Source organism: Podarcis vaucheri, assembly GCF_965113315.1.
Source record: "Podarcis vaucheri genome assembly, chromosome: 12".
Classification (NCBI taxonomy): domain Eukaryota; kingdom Metazoa; phylum Chordata; class Lepidosauria; order Squamata; family Lacertidae; genus Podarcis; species Podarcis vaucheri.
This window is the reverse complement of record NC_138750.1, coordinates 63,757,882-63,777,665: the sequence shown is the minus strand read 5'-3', so window position 1 is coordinate 63,777,665 and position 19,784 is coordinate 63,757,882. Positions and strand designations below refer to the sequence as shown.

Below are 19,784 nucleotides of genomic sequence, written 5' to 3'. Positions count from 1 at the left end.
TTAGTCACGGCACACCTTGTTGTTTAAGCCGTCTGTCTATCATATTGCCTGAAAAACATCATTTCTCTTACTCTAGACATCAGCGTAGTGTTGAATTGTCTGATGACTGTGATGATCTTGTCTCTCTCCCTAGCAGGTCTGAATACATCTCTTTAGCTGTCTCTCTCTTAGGTGTTCCAGGTTTGGCTGTGCGTAATAGCGCAAATATTAATTCTTTAGCTTGCTCTGCAGCAAAATCCCTGAATATTACGTCTAAGGCGCTCCATCTTCTCAACACAGAGCAAGCTGAACTTCGCAATGGTTTATTAAGGTCGAAATCTACTTTGGACTACCTACTCATGGTACATCATTATGGTTGTGAACAATTCAAGGAAATGTGCTGTTTTAACATCACTGACAATTCTAAGGCCGTTCAAAGGCAAATTTCTCATTTGCAAAATCTCACTCACCACATCAAAGAGGATATCGGATTTTCCGGACTCTGGGATTCCTTTTCCTTGTGGTCGACGGCGTGGCTACCTAATCTCAAATGGCTACGCGATGCCTTTTATTATACCATTATTATTGTATGTATATTAATTTTGTTTTGTTGCTTTCTCCAATGCATTCCTAGCCTTACAAATCTTTTTTCTCGCCTTCTCTCTCCTCCACCACCACCTAGCGCGCTCCTTGCAGCCTATTATGCGAAATGGCAACGCCACCAGTAAGTAAAAAACAAAAACAAAAGGGGAGATGTGGGTAGGATTATTTTGAGATTTGTTGGCACACCACTAATCTTGAAGTACTTTTGCCCCATCAAGCCTAGCAGTATTATTTCCGGCATTTGATGGCAAACCACTGATCCGGAAGTATTGTTGCTTTATTCACCGAGTTGCCTTACCTCGCAAAGAAGAAAAAAAAGGAGGAGATGTAGACATGTTATTTCTATGTGCCTAGTATAGTAAAATATTCCTTTCCTCCTGCATTTTTGGGAATTATTTCTATCTTCCCTTTGCTTCTAAAACAGACTATAAGACCTGTTTATAATCAATCACGCTTCTCTCCCTCTCTTTCACGCACAAGGCTAAAGGTCTGTGCCTGGCACAGATCCTTTTGTATATCATTCCTTACATACCACACTTGTCTCTTTTAGTTCACCTTTAGTTCACAATGATGTGTAAATCACAATGATGTGTTAATCCTCAATGTATAATTAATTGTGTGAGTTTATATAACAATCTAAACATTAGTAAACACCTTAGTCATAACATTATCAATCTTAAGTCATAGGTGGATTAAGAGTTTATATGCCTGTCTAAATACAGCTCTAACATTCTGTCTTTCATGTGCCAAAGATCTATGGAGCTATGTAAGCCCGCCTTACATACAAATGAGCCAATAGGATTTCAGTTTCTTTGTCTTGTATTGAGCCAATCAGCCACTGGCACATTCGTGGCCATGCTTGTTGTAACTTTGAATAAAAGGAGATGCTGTGAGGCTGGAGGAGGAAGAATCTCTCTCTCTCACTTTCATCTGGCACACACGCAAGCTCTCTGAAAGAAAACATCTCGTTGTCTGTTTTTATTCATCTCTACAAACCCCCAAAATCCACAGCTTTGCTGCTTATCTGGGAAAACCTGCTGTTTACTGCTGAATTTGAACAAACCCAATTGACATTTCTTAACGATCCAGTGGTAGAGAAGGGATTCACCCGGGGAAAGCAGTGGGGCAAGGGCAAAACCACTCGGACCTGTGCCTGGAAAGCGCAAGACAAGTGGAAGTTTGGACAAGGCCAAAGTGTCCTGGTGGGGCTCTGCTTGGCCACAGTAGTTCCCCCAAGACCTCTCTTTTGGTTAATGCAAAATAACAAGGGCAGTCGTATTACAGGCACATGTTACATTGCGGGACTGACACGTAGTGGATATTTTAAATGTTATGTTCTTAAGGTCCCTCCAGACATTTCTGTTGCTCTGAACTGTAGGATGAAGCCTGTTTCGGCTCTGGAGAAAGAAGGAGGTTTCCATGAAATGCTGATCTGGAGGACCGGTTCCTGGAACCTCTCAATTTTCTTCCTCATCTGAGCAGATTTTGCAAAGGTATTTATTTTCATTATTGTACAAGGCACACTGGAAAGGGGATGTGGCCTCTGCGACCGAGTTATTCTGAATCTGAATCTGAAAGGGGTGGTGATGCTCACAGGCGTTCAGAGGGTCTAACATGGAGCAAGGGTCTGAAAGAGGAAGTCGTCCTTCTTGCAAACTGTAAACGCAGCATCTCCTTTTGCAACGGTTAGGATTGTCCGTTCACGTGGAGCATCACAGGAGTATCTGTGGAGGGATGAATGCCTGACCCTAGGAGGAGTGTTCCTGGTTTCCCTAAATGTGGCAGTTGTGAGACTATTCTGAACAAAGTCCTTGGACACAAGGGATGCTTCCAGATGTCTGCCAGTCACACATTTTCTTCAGCAGTGGCAGCGCATGAGGTGGGGTGGGAGCAGAAGTGGTGTCCTCCAGGCAAGGTGGGGAGCAGGGGGTAGCTTGCCAGTGCCACTTCACCCCGCCCTAACCTGAGCATGGTGCCCACCCCCAGAATGGCACAGTTGATGTTCCCCACCCCATCACTCCTGCCATGACACTGTACAGTTTGGGGGTAAGATTTTTGGGTGAGTTCTGGCTGTTTAATTCTCAACATATTTAGAGTGCACTGGACTATATAGATTCATTTTAAATTGGTTTCTGACCCAGACTTGGCATGGTCAGATATGGTCACTCTGCTGGTTGGCTAAGGCTTGGAGGAGGACTATGATGGTCTTAGTTCTCCTGGACCTTTCAGTAGCTTCTGAACAGGCTGCCTGGGGTGGGACTCCAGGGGCAGTGTGTTTGAATGCTTCCAGTACATAAATATGAACTCAAATGTTGCAAAATGCCATAGCATTCCAACAATGAAACCTAAGCTCTGTGTGTAGGCAGCAGTGCACCCCTGGAACTCCACACTGCTCAGATAAGTGGAGTCAATGTAAGATGGCGGGGTCACAAAAAACGTATGGCAGCCCTAAGCAATTGGCACCCTAACCCATGGAGTCACGGGGCCACCCAAAACCCAACGTCATTCGATTCACAGTACAAGACATTGACAAAAGGTCTGCGATAGCTTTTCACAGCAAAAACCCATGCTTTGCGGCGCCCCAAAAATGGAGCAATCAGCACCATAAGTGTGTGTCACGAGGTTCCTGAAAACCCGACATCATCCAATTCACTCCGAAGTGGAGCCAAACACCAACGAAAGGTCTGCAGCAGTGTTTCGTGGCGAACACCCCATGTTTTGCGGCGCCCCACAAACAGAGCACTCGGCCTGTGGCAGAGTGGGCATTGCTCTTTTTGTGGGGTGTTGCAAACCATGCGGGTTTCGCTGCAAAACGTTTGCCAAAGTTTGGCACCGGTTTGGAGTGAATCAGAGAACATTGGGTTTTTTGTGACCTTTTGACCCGCCCCACCGTTTGAGGGACTATTGCTCCGTTGGTGGGGTGCTACAAAATGCAGGGGTTTTGCTGCAAGACATTGCAAAATGTTTGCCAAAGTTGGGCGCCAGTTTAGAGTGAATTAGACAATGTTTGGTTTTTGGTGAGATTTAGACTCCCAGCTTAGAGTGTGTATCACTCTGTTTGTGGGGAGTTGCAAACCACAGGATTTTCACTGCAAACTGTTTGCCAAAGTTTGACACTTGTTTGGAGTGAATTGGACAATGTTGCATTTGGGGACATTAACTACAATCCCAGGTTTCCTATATCAATTGCACTGGTACCTCAGGTTACATACGCTTCAGGTTACATACACTTCAGGTTACAGACTCCGCTAACCCAGAAATAGTGCTTCAAGTTAAGAACTTTGATTCAGAATGAGAACAGAAATTGTGCTCCAGGGGTGCAGCGGCAGCAGGAGGCCCCATTAGCTAAAGTGGTGCTTCAGGTTAAGAACAGTTTCAGGTTAAGAACGGACCTCCGGAATGAATTAAGTACTTAACCCAAGGTAACACTGTACTATGTGGGGCACTGTAAAATGTTGCAAAACGACTGTAAAACTTTGGCACTGGTTTAGAGGGGATCCCAGATTTTTGAGTTCAACTGGTTTAGAGGGGATCCCAGATTTTGGAGTTCATAGCTGAGCCATTGCCATGATTAAACAATTTAAACGGCAGGTTTGCAAGATAAGAACTGGAGTATTGCTTGTTTGTTGCTTGGGACGCGGGTGGTGCTGTGGGTAAAAGCCTCAGCGCCTAGGGCTTGCCGATCGAAAGATCGGCGGTTCGAATCCCCGCGGCGGGGTGCGCTCCCGCTGCTCGGTCCCAGCGCCTGCCAACCTAGCAGTTCGAAAGCACCCCCGGGTGCAAGTAGATAAATAGGTACCGCTTACCAGCGGGAAGGTAAACGGCGTTCCGTGTGCTGCGCTGGCTCGCCAGATGCAGCTTTGTCACGCTGGCCACGTGACCCGGAAGTGTCTCCGGACAGCGCTGGCCCCCGGCCTATAGATGTGAGATGGGCGCACAAACCCCAGAGTCTGTCAAGACTGGCCCGTTGGGGCAGGGGTACCTTTACCTTTACCTTATTGCTTGTTTATAATATGTGTGTTCTGTATGTGTGTGTCCAGAGGACAACATTCACGTTTACATCACATTAATACACAAAAAGGACATTGTGGCATACAATGAGCTATGAAAATGAAGTCCTGTTTATACTGAAAATGAAATACCTGCACCAAATGAAGGAAAAGGTGAAGCTGACATACAAAGCACTTTGTATTGTTACAAAAGTTGGGTGCCACCCCCCACTCTCTGCAAGATTCCAGGGCTTCCTAGCACTCACCCTGGGTCTGTATTCCTTTGGAGAATTGATGCACGACAGAGACTGTTGTAGCTTTAAAAAATATGCTTTATTCACCTGTTTACATCTTTAGTTTGCATGGAGGGAGTCCAGATCTTACATCACGGTCATTTCAAGAGGGGCTTGTCCCTCAGAGCAGTGCAACCCTGGAGTCCAAGGCATCTCTCTCAGCTAACCAGCAGACAGCCTGCCCAAGATGGAGCCCAGTCTTTTTTCTTCCCCTCCTTCTTCCCAGCACCCCTTGGTAGAAACTCTCTCTTCCTGTCACTTCGAACCCACACCCCATCACCATGACAACCTGTCTGCTCAGACCCAGGCTCTCAGATGGGCCATCAACTCCTTTTGTCATGTTAATGCCTTTGCTCATTAACAGCTCTAGCTTCCAATCTGGGGCTAGAATCTCACCCAATAGTCTCCATACAATGGTTTGGAAGAGGGGTGGTGAAATCTTAAAAGTCCCAGTTCAGTCCCACTGCCTTCACTCTTGCAAGTTCATTGTTACATGTTAAAGAAAAAGAAAGAGAGTTTGGTTGCTTGTTCAGCTTGTTTTATCATTCAGTACTGTGCCCAGTCCCTAGAGAGATAAAAAGAGAGAGAGTTTATATATTGATGTTTTCCATCATTTCACAGTCAATCTCCACCCTATCTTTACTTGCCTTCAATTTACTCTTCAAAATACTTAACACAGTATTTTGCCATCTTTCCCCCATCCTCTCCCAATAAATCAAATCCCATACACCTATTTTAAAAAGTTTGTTTGCTGACACAAACACTCCTGGAGCCAACCTTCTAACCTTTGGCAGCATCAATCCCATCTTGAGGGGCTAACTGGTGTTAACGGAAAAATCTGAGGGCTCTCTTGGACAAAACAAAGACACCAACCAGGATAACTTGGAGCAAAACAGCAGCCTGTAGGCTTGGCCTTTATTGAACTGTTGCAACAGGGTTCCCTTCCCTTGCAAGAGAGAGGAAAGACCCAGAACAATGGGCTGCAAGACCTTATAAAAACTTTTGAAATTCCCCTCCTCTAGGTCAAGCCCACCCCCAGAAACATCATGCATACATTACAGAAAGGAGGGGTTGACATCATGCATACATTACAGAAAGGAGGGGTTGACATCATGCATACATTACAGAAAGGAGGGGTTGAGGGAGGAGTTGTGGTGGTAACCTGAGTGTCCTGTCACCCAGCTGGTTCCTCCTTTCCCCCTCCCCATGAGTACTTTCCAGGTGACAATGGGGAGTTTGCAGTTTCCTGCCCCCAGAGGGAAGATCTGATCATTGTCCTTTGTTTCAGCCTGTGGTGAATCCACTGTTCTTTGTGATTTTGATTGTCTTCTGTCTGGGATTATCAGGGTTGACATAGCAACTGGGCAGGGCTCCTGTGGATGTGCTGGGATGGTGAAGGGATTATGGCTGACCAGAAACCAAGCACCCCCCTTTGATAGTCCTTGTCACATGGAGTAAAAAATGGAACAGTGCAAATCCGATGTATGGTTGATTTTCTATGAATTTATAACAGAAATGTGGCGTATGTAGTGTGTGAGTGTGAGTGTGTGTGAAGTTTGTGGAAACAGAATGATTGGGGTGGGGGGGTTCCTGCTACACTGGTGAAAAGAGCAAAGAGAGAGAAACAGAAAATAGCTACGGTATTTGGTTTCTTAATGCAAGTAAATGGGAGTACCAAAGATTCAAATTTCTGATTCAGAGGGTCAAAACAATTTGGTTCTCAATCAATTCAGTCCAAATTGTGGTCTGGGCTGAACTGCCAAATTGGATGTTGAACTGGATTTGGGGTGGGGTGGGGCTTGAACAGCCCTAAACACTGATTGAGAAGCATTTTATTTAAAGCAACAGAAAAATGAAGAACCTGTTGCAGTACTTGTTAAAAAGGGTTTCACAATCCCCCATGTGCACACCCACAACATGATGTGAATAACACTCAAGAGGACCTGAACTCACCGCTGATAGCCAAGAGTCCGTCTGCAACAATATACATTAATAATAATAATAATAATAATAATAATAATTATTATTATTATTATTATTATTTATACCCCGCCCTCCCCAGCCAAGGCCGGGCTCAGAGCGGCTTACAAGCAATAATAAAAACAAGTTGAATGATTACAACTTAAAAACAAAATTAAAATACAGCATTAAAATATTGAAACATTAAAATATTAAAATGTAGCCTCATCGCAGTAGGAGAAGGAAAAGAAAAAAGAAAGAGAGGGAGGGAATCAAATTGGCTCCAAGCCAAAGGCCAGGCGGAACAACTCTGTCTTACAGGCCCTGCGGAAAGAAATCAGATCCTGCAGGGCCCTGGTCTCATGAGGCAGAGCGTTCCACCAGACCGGGCCTGGGACCACTAGGGTGTTGCTATTTATGGACCTTGAGGCTCTCCGTGGGGCATACCGGGAGAGGCGGTCCCATAGGTACGAGGGTCCTAGGCCGTGAAGGGCTTTAAAGGTCAAAAGCAGCACCTTAAATCTGACCCTGTACTCCACCGGGAGCCAGTGCAGCTGGAAAAGCACTGGGTGAATATGCTCCCATGGCAGAGACCCCATGAGGAGCCTCGCTGCAGCATTCTGTACCCGCTGGAGTTTCTGGGACAGCTTCAATGGCAGCCCCGCGTAGAGCAAATTACAGTAGTCAAGCCTGGAGATGACCGTCGCATGGATCACTGTGGCCAGGTCGGGGCGGGAAAGGTAAGGGACCAACTGCTTGATGCGGTGAAGGTGGAAAAATGTTACCTTGGCTGTTGCTGTAACTTGCACCTCCATGGAAAGGGAGGCGTCAAGGATTACACCCAAACTCTTAACGGAAGGCAATGGCACTAATTGGGCCCCCGCAAGAGAAGGGAGTTGGTCCCTCATCCCCATGCCATCCCGACCCAGCCATAGGACCTCTGTCTTCGAAGGATTTAGTATCAATCGGCTGCCACGAAACCATCCAGCCACAGCTTCCAAGCATCTGGTCAGTGTGTTCGGGGCCGAGTTGGTGTGGCCATCCATCAGCAGATAGAGCTGAGTGTCATCAGCATATTGGTTTTAAAATTAATATTTTAACGTATAAAAAAATTGTCCAGTAGCACTTAGAGACCAACTAAGTTTGTTCTTGCTATAAGGTTTCATGTGCATGCATACTTCTTCAGATACACTGAAACAGGGGGTTGGACTCGATGGCCCTTGTGGTCTCTTCCAACTCTATGATTCTATGAAACAGAAGTCACCAGACTATTATATATAGTGGGAGGGTGGGGTGGGGTTTTTCTCAGGAGGGTAGTAGGAGATGGGTGATTGACTCGATGGGTATGGTAAACCTGTTAACAATTGCAATTAGTCCTACAGGAAAAAGCAAGGGATAGTATGCAGATGATTAGCATATATAATGAGACAGGAATCCAATACAGTGGTACCTTGGTTTGCAACCGCTTCAGATTACAACCGCTTTGGATTACAACCATGTCAAACCTGGAAGTGTGTGTCCCTTTTTTTGGATTACAACCATTATTTTTTTTTGGTTTACAACCAATTTTGGGGGGGAAGGCCCATTGGCGAAAGTGTGCCTTGGGTTACAGCCTGTTTTTATTTACAACCGGACCTCTGGAACAGATTATGGTTGTAAACCAAGGTACTACTGTATCTTTATTAAGACCAGGTCTCTACACGGTTTTCTGTTTAGTGATACTGTCAGGGTTACTTCCAGATCCGAGCTCACAGAGGATCACGCTAGCCAGCGATCGTTAAATAAAAGTCTTTATTGAGTTACAGTCTCCATTCTCGAGCTGCTGCGTGCAACCCTACGTCTTATGCTTAGATCAGCGAAGCTCCGTCTGAGTCTCCGCCCCTTGCGCACCAACTTAATATCCTAGCCCTGCTCCACCTTTTCCGCCTGACAGTTCTCCTCTGGGTCCCTCTGCCCCCCTGGGTCTCTTCCTTCCGGGATTCTTCTGACGCTGACCCCCCGGACCCTTCTGTCTCCTTGCGCCGGGCTTTAGGACCTGGCTCCCTTTCCGGGCTGCCTACTGCGCCACCTTCCTGTGCATTTGAACTTGGCGCGCGCGCCCAACCTTCCACTTTCCGTCTAACCGTCACTTCGCTCCCCGATGAAGGTGTGGCCACTCCTGACTCGTGCCCTCCCTCCTGTTGCGAGCTGCCAGCGCTTGCTCCCTGGCGCTCTTCCTCTTTCCTACTCTCTGGCGGTGACGTTGGTCCCGATCTCCAACTGCTCCCCTCTGAGTCCCCTCTGGCTCTTTCTTCCTGGGGTGTCCCCCTAGTCTCCCCCCTTGCCCTGGCCACTGGTGCTCCTTTTTGTGAATCTTCTGATTCACTGGAAAGGCTCGGAGATCTCGGGTCGTCGTCATCACTCATCCTTTCTTCTGCCTCCTCCCCCTCGCTCTCTGTTTCCTCCCTTGCCCTCGCCTCTGCTCCTGAACCCCTGACATCCATCCCCCCCTCGAAGCCCCCTCTTCCCCCCTCCCCTCCTTCCGGTGCGGGAACTGGGTGCTGCAGTGTCAAGGGGACGAATGTCGGGTACAGTTCGCTTCCCGTGGCGGGCCTCCTTCCGAAGTCTTCCGGTTCTTCCTCCCTGCTCTCGTCGACGGCGGTCACCTCTGCTTCCATCTCTGTGCCGCCGTGCTCGAGACCCTGGTCGTCCCCGAAAACGTCCATGTCCGTCTCTCCCTCGCTTCCTTCTGGAGGCGTTGCTCGTCCTGGACCCTCCAGCCACTGTCTGCGCCACTGCTCCTCTGGTCGATCATCCCACCAATACGAGGGTTCCGAAGCAGATCCCGAGGGCGACCCCTCCGGGGAACGGGCGTCTCGTGTCGGTTCCTCATCCGAGTCGAACCCCCGGAACGTGCTGGCTGAAAGCGTGGGCGTGAAAAGCCAGTCGTCGAAAAAGTCCGCTGGCATTGGCCTATGGGGGAAGAGGGCATGAAACTCTTCCTTGAGCAGAGGTTCATCTAAAGCGTAGCCCGGCACCCAGCTGTTGGCACTGGCCGGGGTGCCCTCCCTAGCGAGAAGGTATTCTACCCCCTCTTCCCCCCATCTGGAGTCCAAAATCTCCGTGACTTCGTTGAGGCGCACCTCCTGTGCCACTCCCTGTTGCCTGATTCCCTCTCGGAGCGGACTCGGCGCCGTTCCGGGTTCCTGAAACCTGTGCGGTGCCTTGTAGGGAGTGAGCACCGATCTGTGGAACACCGGATGCATTCTGGAACCCTCCGGAAGCGCCAGCCTGAAGGCCACCGGGTTGACCTGCTCTTCGACTTGGTATGGCCCCAGTTGCTTATGCCCTAGTTTCTTCTTGGCCAACGACCTGGCCGGCACTGCGTGGGCTGCTAACCAGACCCAGTCTCCCACCTGGATCTCTTCGCCAACCCTTCTGTGTTTGTCTGCCTGCACCTTGTATGCGTGTTTGGCCAGCTCCAGGTGCCGCCGCAGCTGATCGTGGACCTCCTGCAACTCCGACGCGAACGCATCTGCTGTCTGCGGCTCCCCCTCCACCAGTCTTTCCAGTCCCGGGAAGGTTCTGGGGTGCCTCCCGTTGTTGGCGAAGAACGGCGTGACCCCCGTGGACACGTGCTTCGTGTTGTTGTAGGCGAACTCGGCGAGCGGCAGGTAATCCACCCACGTCGCAGGCTGTTGATTCGCATAGCATCTCAGGTACTGCTGCATGATGGCATTGACCCGCTCCGCTTGCCCGTTGGTCTGCGGGTGTCTCGCCGACGCCAGGTTGATCTTGACGTTTAGGAAGCCCATCAGCTTCTGCCAGAAATTCGAGATGAACTGCCACCCGCGGTCGGACAGAATAGACCGTGGCAGACCGTGAACCTTGAACACGTGGTCTATGAACAGTTTGGCGGTTTGTTCCGCCGTGGCCACCTTCGCACACGGGATGAAATGTGCCATCTTGGAGAACAAGTCCACCACCACCAGCACGGCCGTCTTGCCCCTCGAGCTGGGCAGATCCGTGACGAAGTCCAGGGCGACTCTCTCCCATGGCTCGACCGGAGTTTGCAGCGGTTCCAACAGTCCGGCCGGCGGTCTGTGCACTGGTTTGGCCCTCTGGCAGGTGTCGCACCTCGCCACATAGTCCGCGACCTCCCCTCTCATTCCGGGCCACCAGAAATCCCTGGCGACTAATTCCACCGTCTTCTCCGTGCCAAAGTGCCCGGCAGTGGGTGCGTCGTGCAGCTGATGCAGTACCTTGGCGCGAAGTTCGTCTCCCGGCACGTAGATGGCCCCTTTGCGGATGAGCAATCCATCTCTCAGCTGGAACCCGTCGGTCGCTGCCGTGCCCCTTTGCATCTCTGCCATCTTTGCTTGCGCGAAGGAGTCGTTCTGCAACGCTCGTCGCACCGCCTCCAGGTCCACTGTCGCCGCAGCGCACGCCCACACTGTTGGTGCGAAGATGTGCATGGCGGCCGCTGGCGTGGCGTCCTCCAGATACTGTGGCTTACGGGAGAGCGCGTCCGCCATGATGTTGGTGTCCCCCGGGACATACTCTATCCGGAAGTCGAAGTTCGCAAAGAACTCAGCCCAACGTATCTGCCTCTGGTTCAGGAACTGTGCCGTGCGCCAGTGCTCCAGATTCTTGTGGTCCGTGCATACTTGCACCGTGTGCTTGGCGCCGATCAGGAAGTGCCTCCATGCTTTGAACGCTGCATGAATAGCCAGCAACTCCCTGTCCCAGATGGTGTAGTTCTGTTCGGACTTGCTGAGCTTCCTGGAGTAAAACGCTCCGGGCCTCCAAACCCCCTGCGGGTCCTTCTGCAGCAGGACTGCTCCGACGGCCCTGTCCGAGGCGTCTGTTTCAACTCTCATCGGCCTGCTGGGGTCGACATGAAGCAGCTGTTCCTCCGACGCGAAAAGACGCTTGAGTGCCTGAAAAGACTGCTCCGCCTGCGCTGTCCAGATGAACTTCTTTTTCTTGGAACTGAGCGTGTCCGTGATGGCCGCTGTCTGCATAGCGAAGCCTTTGATGAACTTGCGATAGAAGTTCGCGAAGCCGACAAACCGTTGGACCTCCTTCCGGTTGCGTGGGCTTTTCCAATCCAACACCGCTCGCACCTTGGCGCTGTCCATGGCGAGCCCCTTGTCAGACAACTTGTAGCCCAGGAAATCCACCTCCTTCACGTCGAATTGGCACTTCTCCAGCTTGGCGTAAAGCCTATGTTGCTGGAGCCTGCTCAGCACTTCCCTGACGTGTCTGTCATGCTCCTGCTGCGATTCCGAAAAGATCAGGATGTCATCCAAGAAGCAGACGCACGTCTTGTAGAGGAGCCCCGCCAACACGTGATGCATGAAAGCTTGAAAAACATGGGAGCCATTTTGCAATCCAAAAGGCATAACTCTATATTCGTAGGTGCCCAGGGGCGTGAACATGGCTGTCTTCCACTCATCTCCTTCCCGCATGCGAATGAGGTTGTACGCCCCTCGCAGGTCCAACTTGGTGAACACGCTGCCCTTGCGTACTTTTGCGAGGAGGTCGTCGATTCGGGGCATGGGGAAGTCCGATGGCTTGGTGACACTGTTCAAAATGCGGTAGTCCACTACGAGTCTTTTTTGGGGCGTGTCTCGCTTCTTCACAAAGAATACAGGACTGCCCCCCGCTGCCTGGGACTCTCGGATGAAACCGCGCTTCAAATTATGATCTATGAACTCTTTGAGTTCCTGCAGTTCGTCTTCAGACATGGAATACAGCTTCCCTTTGGGCAGCGCCGCCCCCGGCAGCAGGTCAATTTTGCAGTCATATGGTCTGTGGGGGGGTAGCTTGTCTGCCTCCTTCTCGCAGAAAACCTCCAAAAATTCTGCGTACTTGTGGGGAATCGCTTGCAGCGTGCCGAGCAGCAGCTGTGACTCCTCTTGCTCCCCTTCTTGCTGGGGCATGATGCAGTGTTCAGCACAAAAGGAAGAACCGAAGGTCAGCTGCCTCTGGTACCAAGCCAGCGTCGGGCTGTGCCTGTCCAGCCAACTCATGCCCAATACAATAGGCGTGTCCGAGAGTTGAGTGACGTTGAAGCTGATGATTTCCCTGTGATTTCCAAGCCGCAGCACCATAGGTGGCGTCTGCTTCACCACTTGCCCCCCTAACAGCTCCCTGCCATCCACCGTGACAACCTGCAGGGGCAGCGTGGCAGGCAGCAACTGTATAGCGTGCCGGTCGACAAAGTCCTGCCCTATGAAGTCTGCATTGCTTCCCGAGTCGACGGTGATTGGCACGTCCATGGTGATTCCATTGGGTAGCTGGAGCGATGCGGTGAGCCTCACTACTGGCTTGGGCGGGAGGGGGTCCATGGGCGGTAAAATCTCTGGGGACTGCTTCACTGACACGTCTGGCTGGGCCCCAGTGCCTCTTCCTCCAGCCAGACATCGTCGTTTCCCTGCTGTGGTTCTCCGTGCTGCGTTGCTGCAGTCACCATCGCTGAGGCTGCAGTGTGCTTGTGGAGCCTCCGGGGACATTCTTTCGCCATATGCCCTGGATCCTCGCAGATATAACACTTCCTGTTCCCTCTAGGAGGCTTCGCTTTCACTGCTGCCGGTGCTAGGGCTCTGGCTGCTGACTGAGCCCTTGCACTCCCAACCTCCATCGGTTCCACCCCTCCTCCTGTTGGAGGCGTGGATTGCGCACGCGCTGCTTCTCTGGGAAGGAAGGAGGAGCCCCTGGCTGGTTCGCGCCCGCTGCGCCCTTCGTCCCTGCTCCACGGACGTTCTTCCAGCCGCACCCCCACCGCCAGCGCCCTCTGAACGATCTCCTGCGTGGTCCGGGGTCTCTCCCCCCTCGCAATCTCATCTTTAACCGAGTTGTGCAAGCCCTCCCAAAAAAGGTCTCTGACGGGAGCCGAATCTCTGTCCCATTCCAGGGCACTGACCAAAGCGAAAAAGCGGGCATGATACTGCCTTACGCTGGCCCTCCCTTGCCTTAGTCCATGCACCTCCTTTCGGGCAAGATCCACGTCAATGCTTGATAAAAAACAGCCATCCATCGCTTTAATAAAGGCGTCTGCATTTTGGAGCGCAGGATCCTTATCTCTCCACAAATTGCGCAGCCATGCTTTTGCGTCTCCATGCAAATGGGACATGATGAACCCCACTTTCTCTTGTTCATCTCTAAAGTCTTTGTGCAGTAGTTGCAGTGCACACATTACGTCTGCTCTAAAGTTGGGGTACTGTTGCAAATTCCCATCGAAGTGCGAGACTAGACCGCCTGTGCGTCTCCCCAACCCAATCCCCTCTGATTTGGGTGTCTGTTGCCCTTGCTTCGTAAGCACGTCCAACCTGACCTGGAGATCCCTGTAGGCGGCAGCTGCTTCCTCCTCTCTCTTCCTGGACGCCAGCGCCTCGGCAGTCAGTCGTGAAACTGCTTCTCTGAGTTCCGTTATTTGCTGTTCGGCCGTCATGTTGTCTGCCGTTCGTGAGCTCTCTTGTAGGCACCCGCTTTCTCTCCTCTCCGCGAGGCCGTGGATGCCCACAATTTGAAGGGACGGAGCTTACTGTCAGGGTTACTTCCAGATCCGAGCTCACAGAGGATCACGCTAGCCAGCGGTCGTTAAATAAAAGTCTTTATTGAGTTACAGTCTCCATTCTCGAACTGCTGCGTGCAACCCTACGTCTTATGCTTAGATCGGCGAAGCTCCGTCTGAGTCTCCGCCCCTTGCGCACCAACTTAATATCCTAGCCCTGCTCCACCTTTTCCGCCTGACAGTTCTCCTCTGGGTCCCTCTGGCCCCCTGGGTCTCTTCCTTCCGGGATTCTTCTGACGCTGACCCCCCGGACCCTTCTGTCTCCTTGCGCCGGGCTTTAGGACCTGGCTCCCTTTCCGGGCTGCCTACTGCGCCACCTTCCTGTGCATTTGAACTTGGCGCGCGCGCCCAACCTTCCACTTTCCTTCTAACCGTCACTTCGCTCCCCGATGAAGGTGTGGCCACTCCTGACTCGTGCCCTCCCTCCTGTTGCGAGCTGCCAGCGCTTGCTCCCTGGCGCTCTTCCTCTTTCCTACTCTCTGGCGGTGACGTTGGTCCCGATCTCCAACTGCTCCCCTCTGAGTCCCCTCTGGTTCTTTCTTCCTGGGGTGTCCCCCTAGTCTCCCCCCTTGCCCTGGCCACTGGTGCTCCTTTTTGTGAATCTTCTGATTCACTGGAAAGGCTCGGAGATCTCGGGTCGTCGTCATCACTCATCCTTTCTTCTGCCTCCTCCCCCTCGCTCTCTGTTTCCTCCCTTGCCCTCGCCTCTGCTCCTGAACCCCTGACAGATACTGAAAACTATGGAGAGACCTGGTCTTAATAGAGATATTGGATTCCTGTCTCATGCATACTATCCCTTGCTTTTTTCGTGTGCATGCACACGAAAGCTTATAGCAAGAACAAACTTAGTTGGTCTCTAAGGCACTACTGCACAATTTTAATTTTTTTTATATGTTTCGACTGCGTCAGACCAACACGGCTACCTACCTGAATCTAGAACCATTCATATTTTATTTATACCTGTCCCGGTGCAATGTGCATCAAAAGCAAACAAACTTCCTAAATCTGGCCTGCAGGGCAGAATGCCGTTCCTTTTCACTGTCTTTGTACAGATCCTCCTCCTCCAGCAGCAGAGGCTCCTTGCTTGCAATGTTTTCTTTTAGCTCAGCCGATTCCCTCACTTCCTTCAGCAACTGGATTCTCTCCTGGCATCCCAGCTCCAGATCCTGCTCTTCTGAAATGATGAGCAGGTCAATGTATTCTTGGGTGGAGAGCGGGTTGGGCTTCAACCCAATTTGATGCAAGCGCTGGAGGCTTTGAGATGATTTCTGGATGAGGTCTTCTAAGGCTTGCTTAGCCTCTTTGTATTCCTGGTTGAGATTTCCAAGCATCTTCTCTGGGGTCATCGCCTCTCCAGAGGCGTCTTCATACTTTTGCTTCAACTCACCATAGGACTTAATCTCTTTTGTTACTTTATATTCAAACAGGTATTTCTGATTGAAGTGCATGTTCCACACGCAGCGGCCAGGACAGACATTGCATTTTCCCGTATTTGCATTGATAGCTACACAACGGCGCTTGCCCTCATCTCTCCGGATCGGGCAAGGATAATGGCAGGTGTAGTGACAGTTCATGCAATTGGTTGTGAATCTTCCAGTGGCAGAGATGTCTTCCTTCCCTGGCACAGATTTTTCTACTTCAAACTCAAAGTTTATGTTGGCTGCCATCTCAGACTTGTGTTCCTCCAGAGCTTGCCTCGTCTTCCTCAACTCTTCCAGCTTTCCAAGGGCAGCTCTGATTTGGGGCTGCAATCCTTCCGTGATGGCTTCTAGCTCCTTCCGTTCCCTGAGCACTTCCTTCGTCAGAGTTAAACTTTCACTGTCTAGTAAGCTTAACGTGTCAAAAAATCTCTTCATGCTTGCAGTGCTCATTTTCCAGAACTTGTCATTAGGATTTAGGTTCCCTTCATTCTCTTCAGAATTGTTGGCAAAGAGAGCTGAATTGTTGAATTTGAAGTGAACTGGGCTACCACTGGAATCTTTAATGCATGGCACATCCTCCTTCTTCATGGCTTCCAAAGCAGGAAGAGAATGTCCATCTGCAAAGGTGATCAGGATCTGGATGTTGTTCCTTATATCTTTCCCAAAAATGGAGAGCACAGAGTCAAAGACGTATTTCTGGGCACGAGTTAAGGCAGCACTGGAGGCCTGAAGTACAATACAGATGACATTGACATGATCCGTTCCTCCTGGGGTGGAGAAAAACTCCTGGATCTGCTTTATTATCTGTTTGTACTGCTTCCTACCTCCCATGTCTCCAAATCCTGGAGTGTCAATGAAAGTGAGAGAATAAGGGACTTCCAAACCCTTCTGGTGGTGCACTACGTAGGCGGTCACTTCTGAGGACTGACTTTCAGCCTGAATGAGTTTGAATCGGAAATCATCTTCCCATTGCACACCCAGGATATGATTGATCATGGCATTGACAAGAGTGGTTTTCCCTGACCCTGTTGCCCCCATCATCACGATTACTTTGTTGGGGACCTGCATGTTCTCTTTTCCTAGCTGATACGTTTGGACGGGGGCCGATCGATCTGAGGCGGCCTCCAGGGGAAGTACATACACTGATGGTTGCCCATCTTCCACCAGGGTGCTTTCCTGGAGGTATTTTCGAGCTAGTATATTTGCCCCTTCTTCTTCTTCTTCCATTGCTGTGGAAATCTCAGTCTCTTCACTGGGCTCACTCTCAGCCCCATCAAAACATACAGCGGAGACTCTGAGTCTGTAGGTTCTGTGAGGCTTCAGCCCATCCAGCTGGCAGGACTCTGTTCTTGCCCCTGTTCTTTTTTCATTCCAGTTGTCCTTATCGCCCACCAGCCCCCTGTACTCCACTTTGTACTCCTTTATATCAGCTCCAATGACCTTTGGCCTCTCCCAGACAAGACTGATTTTGGAAGAGTCTACAGTTCTCTCTCTTGGTTTCCCAGGAGGGCTGGTAGGAAGTGTCTGTACAGCTCTACTCAAATCACTAGTCTCACTAAGTCCTGGTTTGCTCCTAGCAGTGTATCGAAACTGGTATTCTGAGTCCGGCCTCAACCCTCTCACGTGGAATGTCTCCTGACTGTTGTCTGTATTCACAATCTGCCAGTTTCCTTCTCCTGCAATCTTGTATTCTACCTGATAGCTGGAGATTGAAGTCCTCCCATACTCAGCTGGTTGAAATGTCAGCTGCACATGGTCATGTCCAATTCGGCCAACCAGGGGAGGGAGAGGTTTTGAGGGCAGCTCAAAGTTGCTGTTGACCATCTCCCCATCTTCATAGAGGTAAATGGAAGCTCCTGGGTTGTCCTGATTTGGGACAGAAGCCACAAGAAACCGGGTCTTCCCATTGGATTTATTGGCCTGGGCAAAATCCATAATAGATTTGGCAGCTTTCCGAGCTTTTCGGGTTCTCTCTCTTTGCTCAGACCAGGCTTTCCAATGCTCTGTCTTTCCTCTTGCTGGTTTCTGAAGCCATTGTTGTAAGCTGGCTAAAAATGGTTCCTCGTCATGTAAAGAATTGAAGGTAAATGTGAGAACAAACTCATTTGCAGGGCTTAGCACTATTTCTTCCAGTTTGTTCTTGGAGGAGATTACTTCCATCCCATGTAGAATATTAAGGTAAGAGTTCACCAAAATAATCTCTCGTTCCTTGGCATCCAGAAACTCGGTGAGTCTTTGGCTGTTGAAGGGAGACTGGTTAATGGAAATGAAGATCTCCACCAGTGCTTGTTCCATTTTACCCCCTCCTCTGATAGAAGGCAGGATTCCTGCCAGGTGTTTCTGGAAAGTCTGCCTGTGCTGCTTGCACAAATCCTTGAAACTCTTGATTTTCATCTTTATTTCTGGGAAGATGTTCGCAATGCGGGTGTTTGTCAAGTCATTGCATCTCATCCTGATTTCATTCAGTTGCTCCATGATGGCTTGACTATCAAAGACCAGGGCCAAGCTGATCTCACGCACCATCTTGGCTGCTTGGGAATCCAGCTTGGTCAGTGGGTAAAGCCAAATGGTTACAGGAACAGCCCTCTCCCCGTCCTTCCCCAGCATTGCAGGAAGGATGGCATATGTTTGCATGGCATCTTGGAAAGTCACTGGATTCTTCTCCAGAACAAAATCTCCGTGGAATTTGCAGCGGAACTTCTCAGTGTAGTTCCTCTCCCTCTCTGTTGTTTTGAAGGCCAGTTTCCCTTCAGCAGAGACTATAAAGAGCTGGATTGCACCTCGGAGTTCTGCTTCTATCTCTTTTACAGACTCAGAAGAAGAGACTTCTCGGTCAAATACAAAAAAAGCCTGGGCTCCATACAAGATGGCAGTGACAACGTGGGTAGCCATGCCATGCTCAAATACAGATGGGTAAGAGATGTTTTGGATTCCCAAATGGCTCATCGTCAGTTGAGCATATTTCGTGGTAGCTTTGTACTGCAGAGTGACTCTGGTCTGTTGCCCAAACTTTTTGGTGTCTTCAAGGAATTTGCCTGATCCTTCCACTTCAACCAGTCCCCCCAGAAAACTGACTCTGAGTGATGCCGAGGCATTGAGGGCAGAGGTCTTATCTTCAATTGAATCAGAAGCAATGATCTCAATTTCAGTCTTGGGCTGCCTTTGGATACTCAAGTCCTTCCGAAGTGAGTCTGGGTCCCAAAGGGTGACCCCTTGAATGAAGCAGAAAAACAAACACACAAAGCTTTAAGTTATGTTCAGATAAATGAACAGCACTGCTGCCTGAAATGCTTAGGATGTATGGGGAAACAACAGGTATTAATTGTGGTAGAATAAAGCCACCATTGTCCATGCTGAGTACACTAATTCTTTGGTCTCAGTTTCACCCCAAGTCAAACAGCTTTGCACCTTTTCTAAAGCATTGTGCAAAGGCTTAAAAATTGTTTTACTAGAGATGATAGTAGGAGGCATATGAACCCTGTAGATGATTGCGCTTCCCTGTGGACACCTTCAACTGTCACAATTTTTATTTTATTTTTTGTTTCTCTTCAGCATAGGAAACTCATTTTTGTGTCCCTTGCTGATTTGCTAAAGCCCCCAAGAATGTCCTCTTGGTGAGCACCATTTGTGAATTATGTGCCACAGGAATCTATATGCTTTCTGATATTCTCAAAGAATATCACAATTAAGTGCTTTAAGAACTCAAGTGGATGCTATCCTGACCTGATTTGTCACCACAACCTGTCTCATTTCCTCTCAGACTCTCTTCCTGAGTACGTTAGTTCAGGCACTGGGATCGGCCCTCAGTCTTCTGTCATGAAGACAGATGCAAATAATTCGTTCAGCAGTCCTTTGACTCCCTTGTCATCAAAGTGTCCAACCTCCCTCCTCCATAGATGGTCTCCTGCTACAAAGGTATTTAAAGAACTTCCTGTTGCTGGTTTTAATGTTTTTCATAATGTACCGTATTTTTTGCTCTATA

The 19,784-nt window shown here is 49.7% G+C and overlaps 2 protein-coding genes across 5 annotated transcripts in view; one reads left to right on the top strand and one right to left on the bottom strand.

Annotated features, from left to right (window-relative positions):
- Positions 1 to 1,605: 1,605 nt before the first annotated feature.
- The window catches only part of LOC309514918 (uncharacterized protein), a 38,899-nt gene continuing 20,720 nt past the window's right edge, over positions 1,606 to 19,784 (top strand). The window contains exon 1 of the mRNA XM_082192411.1: positions 1,606 to 2,075. The gene's annotated coding sequence lies outside the window, so the exon portion shown is untranslated. The remainder of the gene's footprint in view (positions 2,076 to 19,784) is intronic.
- LOC309514820 (uncharacterized protein) overlaps positions 4,883 to 19,784 on the bottom strand; it is a gene marked incomplete at its 5' end in the record, with an annotated part of 30,867 nt that continues 15,965 nt past the window's right edge. For 3 of the 4 annotated variants that reach the window (XM_082192167.1, XM_082192166.1, XM_082192164.1), the window contains 2 exons: positions 4,883 to 5,429; positions 15,309 to 19,014. In XM_082192167.1, coding sequence (XP_082048293.1) covers positions 15,362 to 19,014 — 3,653 coding nt within the window. In that variant the 3' untranslated portion in view covers positions 4,883 to 5,429; positions 15,309 to 15,361. The remainder of the gene's footprint in view (positions 5,430 to 15,308; positions 19,015 to 19,784) is intronic. The other variant, XM_082192165.1, reaches the window with a different exon arrangement.